General features: G+C 45.3%; 1 protein-coding gene across 1 annotated transcript in view; it reads left to right on the top strand.

The window, feature by feature from the left end:
• The window catches only part of Chd1l (chromodomain helicase DNA binding protein 1 like), a 50754-nt gene extending 33743 nt beyond the window's left edge, over positions 1 to 17011 (top strand). The window contains exons 15-23 of the mRNA XM_041638077.1: positions 672 to 840; positions 7401 to 7549; positions 9102 to 9265; positions 9907 to 10112; positions 11110 to 11208; positions 12283 to 12353; positions 14407 to 14521; positions 15078 to 15186; positions 16683 to 17011. Of these exons, the coding sequence (XP_041494011.1) occupies positions 672 to 840; positions 7401 to 7549; positions 9102 to 9265; positions 9907 to 10112; positions 11110 to 11208; positions 12283 to 12353; positions 14407 to 14521; positions 15078 to 15186; positions 16683 to 16761 (1161 nt within the window). The 3' untranslated portion in view covers positions 16762 to 17011. The remainder of the gene's footprint in view (positions 1 to 671; positions 841 to 7400; positions 7550 to 9101; positions 9266 to 9906; positions 10113 to 11109; positions 11209 to 12282; positions 12354 to 14406; positions 14522 to 15077; positions 15187 to 16682) is intronic.
• Positions 17012 to 20797: the final 3786 nt, after the last annotated feature.

The raw sequence follows: 20797 nt of genomic DNA, 5'->3' as shown, positions 1-20797 counted from the left end.
CCTACCTTAAAGGTTTCCAAGTTCTGAAGGAGACTATCTAGAGTCCAATCCAAAAGAGCAAGATACAAGTGAACCTGAGCTATTGTGTGAGCATTTGCAGGGTTGGGAGCTGCAGGTGAGCGCTAGGAAATACCACCTGAGCCTTCTGTGCCTCCCATCATCACAACTAGGGGATGAGAGGCTCAGGGAGGCAGCGGAAGTCTCTGGGGAGTGCTGGTCTTTGCCAGAGTGGCGTCCATGGGATGCTGCGGTGGGAAAGCAGATTGCCAGAGGAGCCAGCCAGTGCTGAGAGAGTTGGGAAACAGCTGTGTCCGACTGCTCTTGCTACTCCTGGAAAGCCTGTGATGATGAGTTGGTGAGAAGTGCTATAGGAAATACTTGAAATTACCATTACTCTTAGCAAAAAAATAAAAATAAAAATCAGACACTTATCCGTATTGTATTGTTGCTGAGATTGTCAGAGTCAATAACTGTGATAATCCTTTATCCCCATCTGCTTACCCATCATTTTGCTGTTAAAAGCTTGCTTGCTGTCAGCTGTGATAGACAGCAAATACTGGGTGTCTGTCAGAGAAGGAACGTCTGAGCCATTAGCAAGTCTCCCACATCACCTTGTTTTTTTTTCTTTTTCTTCATCAGAACTAATTGGACTTTTGTTTTCTCCATTCAAGTTAAGTGAGATACTTAAATTCGGCTTGGATAAACTGCTGTCCTCTGAGGGGAGCAGTGTGGATGAAGTAGACTTGGAATCCATCCTGGGAGAAACCAGAGATGGGCAGTGGGTCCCTGATGCTTTGCCTGCCGCAGCAGAAGGAGGAAACAGAGAACAAGAGGAAGGAAGTGAGTTGGGAACCAGATCTTACCATCTGTGATCCATTTTGGGTTGATTTTTTTTTTTTTTTTTTTTTTTTGTGCAGGGGGAGCAATGTGGGTCTCATTTTATTCTGCTACCTGTGGGAATCTGTTTTCCCAGCACTCTTCATTAAATAGACTGGTTTTATTTTTTGTTGTTTTGCCCAAAGTGTGTTTTTGACCTCTGTAAGAATAAGGTACCTTTAACTGTTCGGGTTTCTTTCTGGGATGTCTTTTGTGTTCTGTGTGTCCACACAAGTGCCATGTTGTTTTTGTATCTATGGCTCTGCAGTATAATTTGAATTTGAGTATTTTGACACCTTTGGCATTTTTTCTGCTATGCTAAGGGTTGCGTTAGCTATCTGGGGTCTGTATGCTTCCATATAAGTAAGAAATGTCGTTGGAATTTTGATGGGATTTTAGTGAACACATCAATTGCTAATGTAGCCATTTTTACAATATTAATTCTACCAATCCATGAGTATAAGAGGTCTCCCTCCATCTTACAGAGTTTCTTGAATTTCATTCCTTAGTGTCTTTCACCTTTTCGTTGGATTTGTTTTCCTGGTTTCCATGCATTTGTGTGGTTTATTTTTCTGGCTATTGAGTTCTGTCTTTATCATACTGTGCTATGATCTGATAAGATACAAGATATTATTTTTATTCTTTTGCATTTGGCAAGATTTGGTTTGTGAACTGGGTGTAGTGGTGTATATCTTTAATCCCAGCACTTGGAAGGCAGAAGCAGGTGGATTTCTGAGTTAGAGGTCCGCCTGGGCTATGTAGGAAGACCTTGTCTCAAACAAGCAAACAAGCTGGGAGATTTGATGTATGGCCCGGGATATGTCTGTTTTAGAGATTGCCCCATGGGCTGCTGAGACATGTGTATCCTGTTCCTGTCGGATGGAGTATTCCATGTGTTCTGTGGAATAGTTTAACTCTGAGGTGTCCGTTGTTTTTTTCGTTTGGATGACCTCTCTCGAGATGCGAGTAGGTTAATATCTGACCTTTTATGTCGGGCTGTATTTGTTTTACTAATTTGGGAGCCCCAATATATAATATAATATGTAGTGACCTTCTTTCCTCACTAATCTTGGTATGGGGTCATCTTTAATCAGACATGAAAACACCCATAGCACCTTGCTTTGTTTGTTTCCTTTGATTCTTAGATTGTGGTTGTCTACCAGCCTAGTGTATTTCTTGGAGACAATGGATAGTTAATTTTTTAAATTTGAATTTATTTGCCAGCTAGCTAATCTGTGATTCATTTGTTGAGTTCATTTGCATTTAAGGTTGTTGAGATATTTACTACTGGCAGTTTTGGTTGTTATCTGTTCTTTACTGTGCCTGTTAGTGTTGGGAGTTTACTCGATTACTGTGTTGGGCATGAGGGATTCCTTTCTAGTTCTCCCTTCTTTAGCCATTCTTCTCAGGACTTTCACTCTTGTCCTTTCATGACTGAGTCTTTCCCTTTCTCTTCTGTGTATAGTATTCCTGTAAGTACCTTCTGCGGTGCCAGATCGGTGGTCATGACCTGCCTTAGTTTGTGCTTGCCTTGAAATGTCCTCCAGCCCTCCCGCACCACGTCTGTATGTGTGCATGTGTGTGGTGTTATGTGCATGTGTGTATGTGGGTGTATAGATGCATGCGTGGATGCTAGAAGAAGGTATTAAGTGTCTCCCTGTTTCACCCTCATCCTTATTCCTTCAAGGCAGGGTCTCTCCCTGAACGCGGAGCCCCCTTTTTCGTCTAGGTTGGCAGCCAGCAAGATCCAGCCATTCTCTTCTCTCTGTCCCCAACAGTACTAAGGTTACAGGCATGCAGGGGATCATGCCCAGCTTGCTCATGAGTGCTGGGATCCCAACTTAGATTTCCCATGCTTGAACCTAGTGTTTCTTTTTAAAGGTTTGCTTATAATTTTATCTCACGTGTTTGGGTGTGTGTACCACATGCTGTGGAAGTCAGAAAAGGGCATCGGGAGTTAGAGATGGTTGTGAGCTGCCGTGCGGGTGCTGGGGATCCATCTTGGGTCTTCTGGAAGAACAGCAACTGCTTTTAACCCCACAGCCATCTCTCCAGCCCCTTATGTAGTGTTTATTGATCTTGTCTGCCATCTTTGATATTCTTTCTGTTTATTTTGGTTCTGCTGTGTTTTTGTTTGATAAATTGAAATTTTCATTTTCAATATTTCTATATTGTTTCCTTTTTCAAAATTTCTTTCCAAATTTTTTTTGAGCCATATTGCTGCTTTTCTCATCCGTTAAAGCTTTCCCTCTGTTGCTGACTTTCCTCCAGGTCTTGAACGCATCTATTTGTTCTTAACCTCTTTCAGGTCACAGAAAACCTTTGCAGTCTTGGTCTGGTGTTTGCCTTAGTTCGGTGGCTGAGCTGTGACTGTTGGGAGAGTCATGTTGCCTTGCTTGCCCATGTCTCTCATTTCTGCGTCCAGATCTCTCACCAAAGCCTGCCTTTGGATTTGAGGCTCGTGAGGACTGTGGTCTTGTCCTGAGTGTCCGCTAGTTCACCTTCATGAAGAGGTTTCTGCCCTCTCCCACCCCCACTCCCACCTGCTGGGGGACCTGCCACACTGAGGTGGCCTGCCGTCCTTCGCTCTTCTCTGCTAGGCCTGCACTTCATAAGTTTCCAGAGCTCCTCCTCCTCTATTTCTGTCTTTGGGATAAAGTCTTTCCCCTTCCTGTGACCGCAACACAGAGGCAGCCTCTAGTCTGCCATCTTATCCCAGAGTGAACAGCTTACCTCTGAGTGTTTTAAAGATTTATTTGTTTTTATTGTATGTGTGTGAGTGTCTTGCCTGCATGTCTATCTGTGCACCACATGCATGCAATGCCTGAGGAGGTCACAAGATCCCCCGGAACTGGAGTTAGGGACAGTTGTCAGCTTCTGCGTGGATGTTGGGAACTGAAGAAGGTCCTGCAGTTCTTTAGTGCCGAGCTGTTGCCCCACCCGGAACGGTTTACATTTTAAACCCAGCATATATGATAAACAGTGCAGGTTGTTTTGTGCATTTGACATGTGTGTAGATGTTCCCCTCCCCCCTGGATTTGGTCAATGCTCTGAGGTTTTGAATTTGAAATGTTTGTTTGTGGTCTTGTGTATCCCAGGCTTGGCCTCAGATTCACCATCGAAGCCAAGGATGATTGGCTTTGAAATTCTGATCCTCCACATCTGCTGCCAGAGCTGGGATTAGAGGCATGCGCCACCGTGCTGTTCTGTGGGGCACTAGGAACGAGGTGCAGGGCTTTGTGCCAGCTGAGCCACACCCACAGCCCACTGGAGTGTTTTTGTGTGGAGAATGTGCCCCGTGTCTCATGGCGATTGTCAATGATTGCTTTCCTATCCCAGCAGCCGCAGGAAGTCGGTGATTCTAGCTCACCTGCCTTCTGCCTGAGAAATGGTACATTCTGTTTTGGGTGGCAGGTGGGCTGGGCACGACGTCTGCTTTTGGCATTCACTTTCGTTTATCCAGAAGCGGGTTTCCCATCACCTGCTTACTCTTTCCCTTTGCCCTGTGGTGAGAAGGGGAAAGTTACCCCACATCCCCAGCACAAACACACAGAGCACGGTGTCTTCCAAAATATCTGGCTACATCTTCTTTCTGGTCCTTTCTCTTCCTTAGTAGTCATTGCTCTGGTGCCCCCCGTTCTCAGCCCATCCTCACTGCCTGCTTGCCTGTTCGGTGTTCATCTGGCCTTCTAGTAGTGTGGGCATTGGTGCTGACCCCACTGGTCCGGATGCCCCTTTCTCTGTTCACTTGCAAATGGGAGTTTATAGTATTTCCTGACTTCATTTTGTAATAGGCATGGACCGGCGAGATGTTTATGGGATGTGTGGAGAAACCGGAATTCGGACAGCTGGCCATTTCAGGTGCTCTGACGTCTGCCGTGTTTTATCTTTAAGTCCCTGCATGATAGCAGCGCATTCATGGTCTTCAAGATGCTCTCCGGTCTCTGTTTGAATTGTATGCTGCTGTCGTTTCAGGGGCATAATAGTGCCCCCGATTCTTCTTTGAGAATATTTGTTATACATTTAGAATGAATATTACAGGAAGGGCTTTTGAAAAGATTCCCTGACCCCAATATTGCTTCTTTTTCTTCCAGGTTTTTTTTTTTTTTTTTTGAATCTTTTGTTCTCATTGTTAGTTTTCTAGAAATGCCTGGTGTCCCGAGGCTAACAAGCAGCAATGCTGTGAGCAGATAGGTGGAGAGGTGCTCCAGGGCCTCATTCCAGCGTTAAGCCTGGTGAGCCAGATTTTGCCCTGAGGGAACCTTCCTACAGACTCCTGTTTGAGGTCTTTAATTGGCCAGTGTCAGAGACAAATTCTCCCCTACCGTCCATGGGAGAGTGAGGGGTTGAAATAAGCTCAGTGGTTTCAGCTGAAGAGGAGGGAGTAGCAGAGGTTGTGTTTCCAGCATTTGGTGGCACATATTCTCTGAGGTCTCCGCCTGTGGTGCTCTGCCCTGTGAGTCCCAAGCGTTGGCCAAGAGGGTCTGTTCTCATGGGTAATTTGGCTGAGCACCCGGGCCCGCTCCCATGGCCCTGTTTATCTGTTGTTCCTCCAGCCACTGTATGTTCTGGGGAGGGTGCTGACCCTTTCCACGTCCTCTTGCCTCATCTGTCTTTCTTAAAACCCGTTTCTGTCAGCGAGGGTTTCAGGCGAGGGGGGCGTAGATGCACGTGGCCATATTTTTAAGTTATATTTGATTACCTTAAATACCAAAGCTTACATCCATTTCTCCACTCACTTAGATTAATTCCAGCTTATTTTTTTTCAACATTTGCCAGAACAAAATAAAACTGCAATGTTTTCAGAAAGATCATTACACTTCTAAGTCAACCCGACTGCTAAGAAAATTATGTATTTTTAGACAGGCCAACTGCCAGGAGAAAAGAAAAAAAAATCCCCCATAGGATTAACATTTGGAAACTTGTCTTTGATGAACGGGTCTAGCCTCCCTGTGTGCTAGGTGACTGAACAGACAGGGGTTTTGTGAGGGTCTAGGCAGTGATTCTTAACATTCCTAATGCTGCAGTCCTTCAGTACAGTTCCTCACGTAGTGGTGACCCCCAACCATTGCTACATCATAACTGGTTTTGCTACTGTTGTGAATTGTAATGTAAATATCTGATATGGAGGATATCTGATATGCAACCCCTGGGGATCGCCACCTACAGGTTGAGGACCACTGGTGTGGGGTGTGGTTTCAGCCTCTTGGCTGCGGTATGAGGGTGCACGATTTAAAACAGCATCCATGGGTTTGAAAGACTGGCCATTAGCGCAGACGCAGTGCAAACCCAAACACGACTGGTTTATCTTGAGTGCCAGGGTTTTTGAAAGGCACATTTCTGTTAGAAGTTAGAATTTCGTGGTGTATGTAGCTACATATGTTGATGGTGTTTTGACACTTCTCAGATCTTTATTTTCTTTTCCACTTGTTGATAGAGCGGCTCATTGGAAGCCCCCTGCTGATTTAATTAGCAAATGCCAATTAGAATTACAGCTGGGTAGAGTTTGGTACAAGTGTGAAGCAATTGATCTCTTGGGAATGAAAATGTTTTGCTTTCATACTCTCCAGGGAAAACATACTTATAGCTGACTTCACAGTGCTCTGAAAACACATTACATGGTAATGTGTGCTGCTAGGCTCACTTCAGCTTTTGGCCGTTCTCATCTGTTTGTGGCTGCTAACCATGGATGGTTCTCGCTGGATTCCTGGTCTTAACTGTCACCACCCTCACCGAGCCTTTGTCTATCTGCACATGGCCTTAGAAATGTATGCTGTACCGTGCCAGTGCTGTGCTGGGTGACTCACAACCGCGTGCAGCTTCAGCTCTGGGGTGTTTGACACCCTCTTCTAGCACCCCCAGACCCTGTACTCATTTGTACAACCCCTCCCACACGGATACACACAATTAAAAATAAAAATAAAATCTTAAGAAACAAAACAATGAGATCTCACAGAGGCCAGAGTCCTCCTTCACCCTTCAGCTGTGGGAGCTGAGGAGCGCCTCCATCCCTGTGCATGCTCGGTTAGCCAGGGTGCAGGGGAGAGGCAGGAAGGTGCAGCGTGGGAGCTTCAGCGCTGCAAATGCAGGGATCATCTGTGATGCTTCATTTTCTCACACGCTGCACCATTTGTTTCTGTAATATAGAAAAGCAGGGAACGGTCTGAATATTAAATGCGCGCTTGGCATTAAGAAGTGGGATTTATTACAGAATCTTCAAGTCAGTGAGATTCATGCTGAGGAGCCGAGTCGGGTGAATGAGTGAGTGGCTGGAGATTCAGCAGGGTGAAGGAATTCTCCAGTCATTGGTCATCAAGGATGGACCGACTGGGTTATGAACCATGTTCTGTTCTACAAAAAGAGGAATACTGGACTCCTATGTAGAACTTAAAGATGTTCATGACATGTAATAGGCTGGTCTTGGCTCATTTTTAGAATATGGGCCATTTACTTGTTCACCTGCTTTGAATAGCATTGATCCACTTCCCTGTCTGACATTTCTTTCTTTGGTTTTGTGTTCTTAGAAAACCATATGTACTTGTTTGAAGGTAAAGATTATTCTAAAGAGCCCAGTAAGGAAGACAGAAAGTCATTTGAACAGCTGGTGAATCTTCAGAAAACTCTTCTAGAGAAAACGAGTCATGGGGGCCGGTCGCTCCGCAATAAAGACAGCGTAAGCGACATTGTTTTTCTATAAAACCATAAACTCTGGGGCCACATTGTTCTCTGTGGATGGGTTGTTAAGAAACAGGAGTGTGTTGACTGAATATAATAAGTGACTGACTTTTGTATAAAAACGGAAATGTTCTAAAAGCATTGGTTAAGCCTGGGAGGGCTGAGAGATGGCACACTGCTTAGGAGCCCTTATGGTTCTCAGGAGGCCCCAGGTTCCCAGCACCTACATGGCGGCCTACATTCTTGTGTAACCCCAGTTCTGGGGGATCCAACACTGTCTTCTGGACTCCATAGACTCCTGCACACACACACACACACACACACACACATACACACATACACATGCACGCGCACACACACACGTATGTATATATGCAAGTAAAGCACCTATACACATAAAATACAAAATAAATCTTTTTTTTTTTTTTGAGACAGGGTTTCTCTGTAGCTTTGGAGCCTGTCCTGGAACTAGCTCTTGTAGACCAGGCTGGCCTTGAACTCAGAGAGATCCACCTGCCTCTGCCTCCCAAATGCTGGGATTAAAGGTGTGTACCACCACCGCCCAGCTAAAATAAATCTCTAAAAGACATTAAGGACTGACAAGATGTTTCAGTTGGGAAAGCACTTGCTATGCAAGCCTGACAACCTGAGTTTGATTCCTAGAACCTGTGGTAGAAGGGCAGAACTGACTCCCAATGGTTGTCCTCTGACCCCCTCACTTAAGCCATGACTGTTTCTCTCTCTCTGTCCCTCCCTCCCTCTCTCTCTCTCTGTCTCTCTCTCTCTCACACAAACAAATGACAAATAAAATAAAAACTTATCTAAAAACATTAAAAATTGAGCATAGTGGTACAAGCCTATAATCCCAGCACTTGGAACTGGAGGCAGGAGGATCAGGAGTTCAAGACTAGACTAGCTCCATAACAAGTTCAAGGCTAGCCTGGGATACATGAGACTCTGTCTCCAAACTTATATCAAGAAGTGAATATGTGACTTCATGCAAGGAAAAGCAGCTCGCGGTCCTCTTGAGCCACCCCTGTAGGGATCACGTTGTTACAATAAAATAGCACATCTGCTATTGGCATTCATGATAGTTAAGAGGATGGCAGTCACAAATGTCACATGATGTTCCAGTGCCTGGCACTTCATGTATGTTCTCTAGAGCCGTCGCTGGGTCTGAGCTGCTGAAACTGACCTGTTTCAAGGGGAATCGTGTGATGCATTTGTAGACAGAGTTGTGTTAAAACTGTTTAAACTAAAACCGGCTTCCTACAGACTATGACTTCAAGAAAGGAAGGTTAGCTGGAAGTACTTGTTCCTCATGAAATGACTGACTGCCTCAGCAATGCATTGACTGAGTTTAGTGGCCATGGTGCCTATGAGGGGTCATGTGAACCTGTAAATTACAGCGACATACTGTCAGTGCCCACCACACAGGCAGTGTGGAGATGTTTTGTTCCCCTTGCTTCTGCACAGAGTGCTTCAGAGGAAGCTTGCAGAGAAGCAGGCAGGCCCTGACCTTGCTGACTGTGAGTCTTTGCCTTCCTAAGGTTCTTATCCCAGGCCTGACAGAAGGGCCCATCAAAAGGAAGAAGATCCTGAGCCCAGAAGAGCTGGAAGAGAGACGGAAGAAAAGACAGGAAGCAGCAGCCAAGAGGAAGAGACTAATGGAGGAGAGGAAGAAGGAAAAAGAGGAGGCTGAGCACAGGAAGAAGTGTGTCAACAGTATACCAGGCTGGGGTCCCTGCTGCTGGTGGGGCGTCTTGTGTAGTGAGCCCACAGCGGACATGGTTTTAAAGCCAGAAACCCGTGACCACTCAGCAGTTCTTATGTAGTCAGAGTGTATTTGTAAAGATTAAATTTTTACATTTAGTCCTCTGTGCCAAGGTAATGGTGCATTGCGTTAAACAAGAATTTAATTACTTACCTATTTGTTTGTGTGTGCTGCAAACTACGGCACACACACATGGAGAGGTCAGAGGAGAACTTGCAGGAGCCCCTTCTCCCTCCTCACCCTATGGGTTCCTGGGATTGAACTCAGGTTCTCGGGCCCTGAGGCAAGCACTTTTACCTGCTGAGCCCTCTCGCTGGCCCTGGACTGGGAATTTGGAAAGGTTTTGTTGTAGCTGTGTGTTGAGGAATCATTTAGTTGATCAGCCCCTTCCAGCTGTGTTCTTACAAACAGGCTCCTGGTAAGCTTAGCAGGGTAGCAGTTAGGCCAGTCACGCTTGTTTACACTTAAGTAGAAAACTTGGGTGGGGGCTGGGAGATGCCGTTCACAGTGCCACTTGTCACTGCCTGTGAATAGATGGCCCCAAAGGGTCATTAATTGCTTCCCTTTCTGGTCTGGTGAAGGATGGCCTGGTGGGAATCCAACAGTTACCAGTCCCCCTGCCTGCCCTCGGAGGACAGCGAGCCTGAGGACCTTGAGGACGGAGAAGATGAGACTTCTGGCGAGCTGGATGATGAAGACCTAGACTCAACCTCCATCAAGTATGTTAGCGGTGACGTCACCCACCCACAGGCTGGCACGGAGGATGCTGTCATTGTGCACTGTGTAGGTACGAAAGTGGGACCCTGGGAGGGCAAGGTCAGACGTGACCTAAGAGTGATGACCCCAGGGCAGCATTGTATGGTCAAGGGGCGTGGCTTTTAGCTGTGAGACTTGACTCTGTCCTTTACTGGCTTGAGTTATCCAACCTCTTTGGGCCGAAACTTCCTTACTCCATATGGGCTCTTGGTGTCAGCTTTATCCTCTGCAGAGTATATTTAAGAGGGTAAAATGAGGTGACGTTTGGAAAATAAATACATTCTCTGTGGAAAAGCAAACTTCCAAGTGTGTCCCCGCTTGTGATCATCACACTAACTCCCCTGGAATCCTCTTTCGTCAGCAGCCGTGTGAGTGCCCTGCAGACGTCTGCTCCTCAGGGTGCTCTTCCCGGTCCCTAGGCAAAGCCTCTTCATCGCTTCTATCTTATCCTGTCCCGTTCTCCTTCACCGTGCATTTTGTCACCTGACACAATAACATATATTTGTTTATTTGACTATCTCAGTGCATTACAAAATTAGCTTCCTGGAGCAGAGACTTTTGTTATTGTTGCTTACTGGTATAAGCCTGGTGCTTAGAGCAGTACTTGACATGTAAGATGCATGAGCCAATATGTGTAGAATAAATGAGTATAAATACAAGGTTTAACCGGCTGTGCTGGTTCCAGCTTGAATTGAGTCCTACGTTTCCTCCTCCTCACTGTGTACGGGTGTGTGTGCTTAGGCCTTCTGGCACCCACTCCACTGCGTCCGTCTCCTCTGTAATCTCTGCCCCGTGTCTCACCTCCAGTAGGTCTAGACACGCCGGAGCTTCTGTTCTCACAGAATGCTTCATTTCTGAGATTCCTATTCCGACTCTTTCTGACACAATGGCCAAGTACACCTTCTGGAATATTTCTAGGAGATTAGATAGATTTCCTTCTCTAAGAAGTCATTCCCCCACAAGCCTGTCTTGTGTGCCTTTGGACTAGACTTGCCTCCTGTCAACCAAAGCTTTCTCTCTCTCATCAGATGATTCTGGCCGCTGGGGCAGAGGAGGCTTGTTCACGGCTCTGGAGGCACGATCAGCCGAACCAAGAAAAATCTATGAGCTGGCTGGGAAAATGAAAGGTAAGAAGCGAAGAGACGAGAGGGTCAAGGACAGCATAGGACAGTAGAGGACTCTCAAAATCCTGTGTCTGATGGGTTAGCAAGCCCTGCAGGATAGAGAAGAGCTGGCTGAGGCCTGGCTTCTGCTGTCATCAGTGTAACTCTGAGGCAGATCTCCCTTGGTGTCCATAGTCCGCATGCATAATTTGTGGCTGACATTTTCCCCACCTTCTTTGGGGCTGTAATAAGGAAAGTGGGTTCAAGTTGTCTCTTTGTCACACTCACCATTCCCAGCACCTGATGACTAGAGAGGATCTAGGCAGTTCCTGCACAGCCCCAGACAGCCCAGGGTGGAGCCGTTGTCCCAGGGGAAGAGGGAAGTTAAGCTTAAAAGAAAGTTTGGCCACATCATGAGACATCCGGGAATAGTCTTCTGGATTGGGAGAACAGTGCAGCAGGACCGGGTGTTTTAGGATGCCTTAAAAGATTAGGGCACAGGAGATATTTATCATTTTTGTTTTTTATCATTTTTGTTTGAACAAAAAAATTCAAATTGCTCTGTGAAGCCCAGCACTAAATCGGCCCATTTGTCTAGAGCATCAGCTTGATTTGATTTGGTGGTGGGGAGATATACGGATAGAAACAGTAGAGTGCAGCGTGTGAGTGATTTAAGACAAACAGGAGACTCCTAAGGAAGCTCCAGCTCAGAGCGCAGCACCGCGATGCCACAGGGGTACTAGGCTGGTAACGTGTGAGGACCACTGAGTTCAGAAAATGCAGGAAGGCCGTAGATGAGTCCCGGGCCAAGATGAGGACAGGTTGGGAGACGGAAAACAGCCATGAGAAATTCAGAGGGCGAGGGAGTGCTAAACCCGATTGGAACAAGCCATGGTGGCCCACACCTAAAGTCCTGACATTGGGGGAGGAAGACAGGAGGATTGCTGCAAGTTCAGGATAGCTACAGAGTGAAATCATATTTCAAAAGGCAAGAAAATAGCAAAAATGCAATTGGATTTAGACAATGAACACATAAGGAAGATTGAGAATAGCCCTTCGGTGAAGTTAATGATCCTTTGTCTCAATTTAAAACCTCAGACTTGAGTTTGGGAGGTGTCCTTTTGTTTCCCATTGATGATAAAGAATCAAGAGAGAAAGGACAAGATTTGGTAAGTAAAAACCTGTCACCTATCAGAACGAAAGCTTCCCTTGAAAGCCCCGTCCACCCCTCAGGTGCTCGCTGCCCAGTCTTTGTCTTAGCGCAGTTAGGGCTGCCACACCTGTGCCGCAAACGTTGCAAGTCTTGCTAGAGACTTCATGACCACAAGGGGCAACAGTAGGTTTGGCTTCTGTAAGTGGCTTTTCTTCTCAGCTTGTGCATGACCAGCCACCCTCTCTCCATGTCCTCACAGTCTGTCATCTGGGGGTGCACATCCTTGATGTCTTTCTTTGTCTGTGTGTGTGTGTGTGTGTGTGTGTGTATGTGTGTGTGTGTGTGTGTGTATGTGTGTATGTGTGTGTGTATGTGTGTGTGTGTGTGTGCACCCATGCAAGTGCATGTGTGTGTATGTGTGTGTATGTGTATGTGTGTGTGTATGTGTGTGTGTGTGTATGTGTGTATGTGTGTGTGCACCCATGCAAGTGCATGTGGAAGCCGGAGATCAACCTCTGCCACCCCCGCCTTGTTCGCTTCAGACTGGATCTCTGCCCTGGATCTCACCAGTAAGCCCTGGGATCCAACTATCTTCAGCGCCCCTATTTGGGATCGCAAGTGCATGCCACTACACCCAGCTTTTTATGTGGGTTTGGGTCTGTGTACTTGAACCCAAGCACTTTCTGTCCTGAGCCATCTTCCTTGTCTTTCAAGGAAGTTTTCCTCCACCTCCAAAGTTTCCTCTTAAAAGTACGAGTATAAGCTTGGATTAGTACCCAACCTCATTTTAACTTAATCTCATAAAGACCGTCCATATGTAGTCACAACTTAGGTTCCAAGGGTTTGGCATTTCAACATAGCAGTTGGGGAAGGGACATGATCCATCCTTAACAGACAGGTAGGTCAGGCCACTTCTGCAGGGCTTTTCCAGTGCCTCAAACACTACCTTGCGCTTTCCCTGGCCTAAACAGTAGGCCCTTCATGGACAGGCATAAGTTTTTAATCATTTGTGTCAATTTAATTTTTATACATTCTTACTTTATTTTGTGCTGTGCGAGTGTGCTTGCCTGTACGTGTGTGTTGGGTGAGAGGACTTGCAGGTGTCTGTTCTCTCTTTCCTCCATGGGGGTCCTGGAGATCCAACTCGGAGTGTAGGCTTGGCAGCCAGCCCCCTCTGTTTCTTTTTATCATTAGTACTCCACACGGTGCTGGCTCATAGAATATGCCCAAAAACATTTTCTGAGTAGAATAAGAAAATATGATGCAAGATTCTGGAGCTTCATCATTTGTGTTTATATGAAAATTTGTGTGAAGGATTATACTTTCTAGCCGGCAGAATGCAGGAAGCAACCCACACCTCCCCTGCTTTGCATCTTAAAGATTTCCTGCGTGCCTGTCGTTTGGAGTATCTGTAGTGAGTTTTATTTTTTACCACATCCACCTGATTGTCTCTGAGGCCCAAACCCATATTTGATTTTGAGCCAGATCATTGCTGACTTAGAAAAAGCGTTAGAAAGTGAGGCTGAGAGAAGCTCGCACTCAAAGACCTGGTGGTCTGTGTGGCTAACACTGAAGTGTTTTCTGCTTCCTCACTCCGTGATTCCTAAGACATTGCACAGAGTGTCTGTGCATAAGGAACAGAGTCGAGTGACTCTGGAGGCTGCGAGTGTGGCAGTGTCAGGACACTTGCTTAGCTTGCACTGGGTCCTAGGTTTGATCCCCAGGGCTGCTAAAGAAAGCGGGGTGCTCGCAGTGTACAGCAGCATGCCTGGGTGGGATCCCATTGCTTTGACCTCAGCAGTTTCCTCGAGGACCTGTGGGAGACTTGGGGACACTGTCTTCATAGGCCGTTAGGATGGGATGACTCTTGGCCTGGGAGTGTGGAGTTGCTGAGCACCAGCTAGAGGGCTGGAATGTGGGACGCCTGTCATCATATCAGCTGAGATTCGGAACAGTCCTCTTTTCCCTGGAGAGCATCTAGGAAAGTCTAGGTCTCCCTGGCCCGCTCACTTGCTGGCAGTGTGACTGGCCTTGTACCATGCCAGTTCTTTACCGGTTGTTCTTTCTAGTTGGCCTTGATTGTGGCTCAGCACCGCGATAGCTCCAATGTCCTGTCTGGCATTAAGATGGTGGCCCTAGAAGATGGCCTCAAGAAGTTATTTTTAGCAGCAAAGAAAAAGAAAGGTGAGCCCTTCCTTCTGTGCCCAGGATGAGAAAAATTTCTGTTCAGATGTGTGCTGTGACTTTTGAAGGGAGGCAGTAAATGCCAAGAGTCCCCTTGGTTTGCGTGGTAAAAGCGGGCCTCGCCCACATCACTTTGTGCCCACGTAGCCTTTTCCTTATGTACTGTGCCTATCCAATGGGCATCGCTCTCATCGTACAGATTCAGAGGCGTTCCTCGGCTTCCCTGTCACACACTGTAACTGACGGTTCTTTTCTGCAAGACTTTAGTCTGTCCAAGCCTGATGTACCTCAGTGTTTGTGGAATTTCTTGACTTTTTGGAGACTTTATGCTTGTTTTAATTTATGATTCACCCACCAGTCACAATCTGTCCATCATCATATCTGCTCACTTCTAGAACCCGTGGGCTCTTGTCTCCCACAGAAAAGCTTACTTTTCCCTCGTTTGTTTCCTCCCCTGAACGTTTTTGACATTGTAATTATATACTTTGCATGAAGACATCAATAATTATTCTCTTCTGTATGTAATTTTCACTGATTATCATAATCTTTTCAATAGCAAGTGTTCATCTTCCACGCATCGGACACGCCACAAAGGGTTTTAACTGGTACGGGACTGAAAGACTTATTCGGAAACATTTGGCTGCACGAGGCATCCCAACTTATATGTATCCTTTGTGATCTGAATAGTGTGCTCGCCAACAGAGGAGGAGAACTGTGTGTGTTTCCTGACACTGCTCTTAGTCCGAGGCTAAGTCTTGTGTTGTGTTCCTCTCTGACACAACTAAGAATCACTTTCTAGCTTGTATATTCCAGAGATGCCTAGAAGTAGATTAAGATAAGGCTCAGCAGACAAAGATGCTCACTGCCAAGACTGATGGCCTGAGCTCAGTCCCCAGAATCCACATGGTGGAAGGAGAGAACCGACTCCTGCAAGTTATCTTCTGACCTGCACGTGCGGACACATGCACACATACACACGCCAGCACGTGCGCATGTGCGCCCACACACACATAAATGAATATACTTAATAAGAATTTACCATTAAAAAGGGATATATGAGAGCTGGGTGTGATGGCGCATACCTTTAATCCTAGCGCTCATGAGGCAGAGGCAGGTGGGTCTCTGAGTCCTAGGCCAGCCTGATTTACAGAGTAAGTTCCAGGACAGCCAGGCTACACAGAGAAACCCTGTCTTGAAACCACTCCTCCCTGCAAAAAAAGAAAGACAGGCTGGGCATGGTGGCGCACGCCTTTAATCCCAGTACTTGGCAGGCAGAGACAGGTGGGTCTCTCTGAATCCCAGGTCAGCCTGATCTACAGAGTGAGTTCCAGGACAGCCATTTCAGAGAAACCCTGTCTTGAACAATAGATGGTGATGGTGATGATGACAAAGATAAAAGGGTAGCAAGGAAGAGCTCACTGAACAACTGCCGTTTGATAACATATCGTCTTGCCTCTTCTCTCAAGACCCTTCAGGTCTGTGGTGGAGGCCGGGCTCTAAGAACTTCATTCTGTTCACTACAATAGGTTAACTTAAACAAGTGAATTTTTTTTTTTATTTTAGAGCCTTTTTGAGGTATTCTTCTTTGTGTTTTGTTTAAATTATGGGTTGTGGGGATTGACCCTGGGTCCCAGAGATGCTGGGACAGCACACTCCACTGGGCTCCCCCTGCTCCCTTGTGGAGCACACTTCAGAGACACTGAACCCACTGTGAGCCTAATTTACATTACATTTACATTTACATTTGCTGGACTGATTTTTTTTTTTCAAGACCTGGCTCTATAAATCAGCATTTTTGAGCTGTAACTGCACCTAGAATGGCTAGGAGCAGTGATGTAACCTCCAGGCTCTATGTACAGAAGCTGCATCTTTTTACCTCAGTCCTCACTGAACTATGTGCACCCCATGTGGTCTCTGAAGCATTTATGGCCCTGTAAAGCTTTAATAGAGAAGTCACATTTTATGTGCTTGCATAATGTCAAGAATTTTAGTACATCACATAACAATGACAGTCACACGTTCTAACAATAGTAGAAGTCTTTCTAATGTGAAGAAAGGCTGTTAAGATGTAGGACCTGTAGAGTGTTTTGCAGTGCTTACCTGAAAACCAGAATTGGTAAAGTTAAGAGTGATGAGCTGTCTTCCTTAAGCATCTTTGCAGATACTACTTTCCTAGAAGTAAGGCTGCTGCCTGCCATTCACAGTCTGCATCCCCCTCCGCAGCACCGCTGGTTCCTTAGCAACCAGCCCAGCATCAGCATTGGATCCAGTTTTCAGCTACTGGCTAGAAAATCCATGCCCCAGAGTGACTGTTAGTTTTCAGGGAAAACGCCGCCTTTGGCTGGAACCTCAGGGATAGTCTTCATGGAATTTGAATTTTGTTCCCCTGGAATTGTTACTGTGATACAGTCCTTGTAATATGGAAATGCATAGCTTATCTGGGGAAGCCCTCTGACTTCAGATTGTATAGCTTTGTATAAAAATAAATTTTCTGTCATTAATAGTTCCATTGTTTGTTTGTTTCCCCCTGAGTCTGGTTTTCTGACCCACCACCAGGCTGATTTACAGAAGGAAGGACTGGCTGTGTGATTAAGGAGCACTCAGTGATGACAGGACAGGGAGGCCCTGGGGGAAGAAGCCATCTCAGTCAGCTCCTGCCTTCAAAGATAGCACTGGGGCGGAGGACAGGCTCCTCATCCACACCAAAGGGATTCCCCTGCCCTTCTTTACGCAGTCTAGGGATCTTGAAGAAAGCCTAAGAAGCTGGAGAGATGGCCGGGTGATTAAGAACACTGACTACTCTTTCAGAAGACTGGGGCTTCATTCCCAGAATCTACCTGATAATCTCATATTTGTCTGTAACTCCAGTTCCAGGGGATCCAATTCCCTTTTCTGATCTCCTTGGGCACCAAGCATATGTGAGGCATGTGTAGACACATATTCAGGCAAAATATCCATACACATAAAACAACAATTGTAAAAGTAGCGTAAGTTAAGGCAATTACTAAAGGAGTGCCGCACACAGAAGAAAAGGACAGTTTCATGCATGAGAACATAGAAAAGAGTATACATCACATGAGAAGAATGACCAGAAGACAGATGGGAAGAAATCACATCCAACACAGCCAATGAGAAAGCCCCCAGCACTAGCAGGAGCAGAACTACCAATAAGCCAGAAAACCTGAACAAGCAACATGAGGACCATCAGTTATCACAATCCTCTCTCAGTTGTGACCTTGAATACAAATACCCTTAACCCACAAAAGACACTGACTGGATGGGAAAAACTAAATCCAACGACTCCATCCTCAAGGCTAAACTTAGAAAATACACAAATACTTAGAGATTGAACAATACGCTTTTGAATGAAGAGTGGGTTGTTGAAGAAATTGAGAGAATTCTGAAAATCAAACGAACACACGATCTACCAGAACTTCTGGGATGTAGCCAAGTCAGTCCCAAGAGAGAAGTTTATGGCTATGAGATGATCAGAGAGATTTCAAACAACCTAGTGATAGACCTCAGGCTCTAGTAACGATTACTGCAGAAATGAATGAAACAGAATAAATGCATTAGAATTAACCAAAGAGCTGTTTCTTTGAAAATTAAATGAGTGACAGACTCAGAGCTAAACTAACCCAAAGAAAGAGGAGACCAAAATGAATAAATTTAGAGCTGAAAGGGGAATTGTGGGCTTGGGAAATGGCTTGGTGAGCGCTTGTTTCCAAGCGTGAGAACCTGAGCTCAGATCCTCAGCAGCCAGGTAGGATGGCAGACACAGCTGAACATGCCAGTACCTGGGGTGTGGAGACAAGCAGATCCAGAGAGCTCACAGGACAGCCCATCTAGCTCAGAATGCTTAGCATCAATGAGAAATCCTGTCTCAGTAGCTACTCAGTGCCCTGCTCTGACCTTCATGTGCGCATACACACACCTTTACACTCACACACTTTGCTAAGATTCCTTCCCAGGGGAGAGTAAACAATGTCTAACCTTCCCCCTAAGGTTCCAGTAACAAACAGGTACAATTACATTCTAGGAAGCTAGTGAGTCTATGGGTTTATAGGGCATAGGAATATACCTAACCAAGGCAGGGAAATACCCCTATAATGAGAACATTAAGACACTGAAAAAAGAAAGTGAAGGAGGCACTAGATCAGTGGTTTTCAACACGGGGGTCACAGCCCCTTTAGGGATTGCATATTAAATATCTTGCATATCAGATATTTTCTTTATGATGCATAATAATCGCAAAATTACAGTTAGGCAGTAGTAGTGAAATAATTTTATGGTTGGGGGTCACCACGGCATGAGGAACTGTATTAACTGCAGCATTAGGAAGATGGAGAACACTGCTCTAGACCATGCAAAGAACTTCCATGCTCCTGGGTTGGCAGAATTAGCATTGTGAAAATGGCTCTACTACCCAAACTTATCTATAGATTCAATGCAATCCTTACCAAAATCTAATGGCATTCCTCACAACATTAGAGAAAACCGTTCTAGAATTCTTATGGAACTAGAGCCATACCAATCTTGGGTAGAAAGAACAGTGCCAAAGGTGTCATAAGAACTGATGTCAGACTGGACTTAGCAGGTTGGTGTGACTCGTGTGTTTAATCCCAGTACTTAGGAGGCAGAGGCAGACAATGTGTGAGTCTACCGGCTACATAACAAGTTCCAGGCCAACCAGGGCTGCCTAGTAAGACCATGTCTCAAAAGCAAACAACAAAACCATGCTACAGAGTCATAGTATAGAGAAAATATAGTGCTGGAATAGTGCAGACATGTATAACTTGTTGAATGGAACATAATCAAGACAATAAATACCCAGAAAGAACCGACATAGCTATGGCCACCTAATTTTTGACAAAATTGCCAAAACATGCTGGAAACAAGACAGCCTATTAAATAAATGGCGCTTGCAAGACTGTATTTACACACGCAGAAAAGTGAGTTTGTATTCATATCTCACCTTTAAGAAAGTCAGTTCAAATGAACAAAGGAGCTTGATTTAAAACTATAAATGCTGAGCCAGGCATGATGGTGCACGCCTTTGGCAGGAGGATCTCTGTGAGCTCTAGGCCAACCTGGTCTACAAAGCGAGTTCGAGTTCCAGGACAGCTAGGGCTATTTCACAGAGAAACCCTGCCTCAAAAACAAAACAAAACAAACAACCTGTCAATGCTGAAATAACTAGAGGAAAATAGGAGAAACACACGGGCAAAAACTTTGAGCTTTTGAATCCAGTGCACAGGATTGACAGATGGGATTACATGATGTTAAAATGTTTCTACAGAGTGAGGCAAACTATTAGCAGAGCAAACAGCCTACAGAATGGAAAACATATCTTTTCCAGGTATACTTAAGATGGTGCTAATATCTAAAACAACTAAGAGCAACAAAATTAAACCCCAAAATGCCAATCAGGAAATGGGACAAGGAGCTGAAGGGATAGGTTCACAAGAGCTACAAACAGCCGGTAAGTATTTTTAATGTAGTCAACATCCTTAGCCACCAGGAAATTGCAAGCTAAAACTGTGTTGAGGGGGCTGGGAAGGTGGCTCAGTAAATACAGTGCTTGACACCCAAGCACAAGGACCTAAATTCAATCCTCAGGACAACACCAAACCAAACCAAACAAACAAATCAGGTGTGTCATATGCTTAGAACCCAAGTACTGGAAATGTAGAGACAGTAGGATCTCCTTGGAACTTGCTGGCCTCCAGCCTAACATAATTGTTAGATCCAGACCAATGAGAGACCCTGTCTCAGAACAACAACAAAACTCTTAGGCCAATCAGAATGGCTAGCACCACAAAACCAGTTGACAATAACACTAATGAGGATGTGGGGAAAGAGGAACACACTTATTCACTGTTTATGGGAGCATAAACTGGTACCACAACTAAGAAACCAGTGTGAAGAATTATCAAAAGTAAAATGGAAAGACCCAGCTATACCCTTCTGGACGTAGACTTAAAATCCTCTGTATCCTACCCCCAGGGACACTTTTCATGTGTGTTGCTACTCAACCACAATAGTTAGAAAAGGAGATCAGCCTAGATGTCCATCAACCGATGAATGGATAGTAAAAATGTAGTGTACGTAGACACAGTGGAATTTGATTCATGAAAAATGAGCTTTGCAAGAAAATGGATGTGACAGAAATATATTAAATGAAGTAGCGTAGGCTCAGAAAGAAAGATAAAACATGTTACTTCTCATATGGATCCGGTCTTCTAATGTGTATATATGTGTACGTATGTGGGATTG

The sequence above is a fragment of the Microtus oregoni genome, unplaced genomic scaffold (assembly GCF_018167655.1).
Source record: "Microtus oregoni isolate MIOR12 unplaced genomic scaffold, Mior012 000054F_ref0000373, whole genome shotgun sequence".
NCBI classification, from domain to species: Eukaryota; Metazoa; Chordata; class Mammalia; order Rodentia; family Cricetidae; genus Microtus; species Microtus oregoni.
The sequence above is the reverse complement of the archived record's forward strand: the minus strand, read 5'-3'. Positions and strand labels throughout refer to the sequence as shown.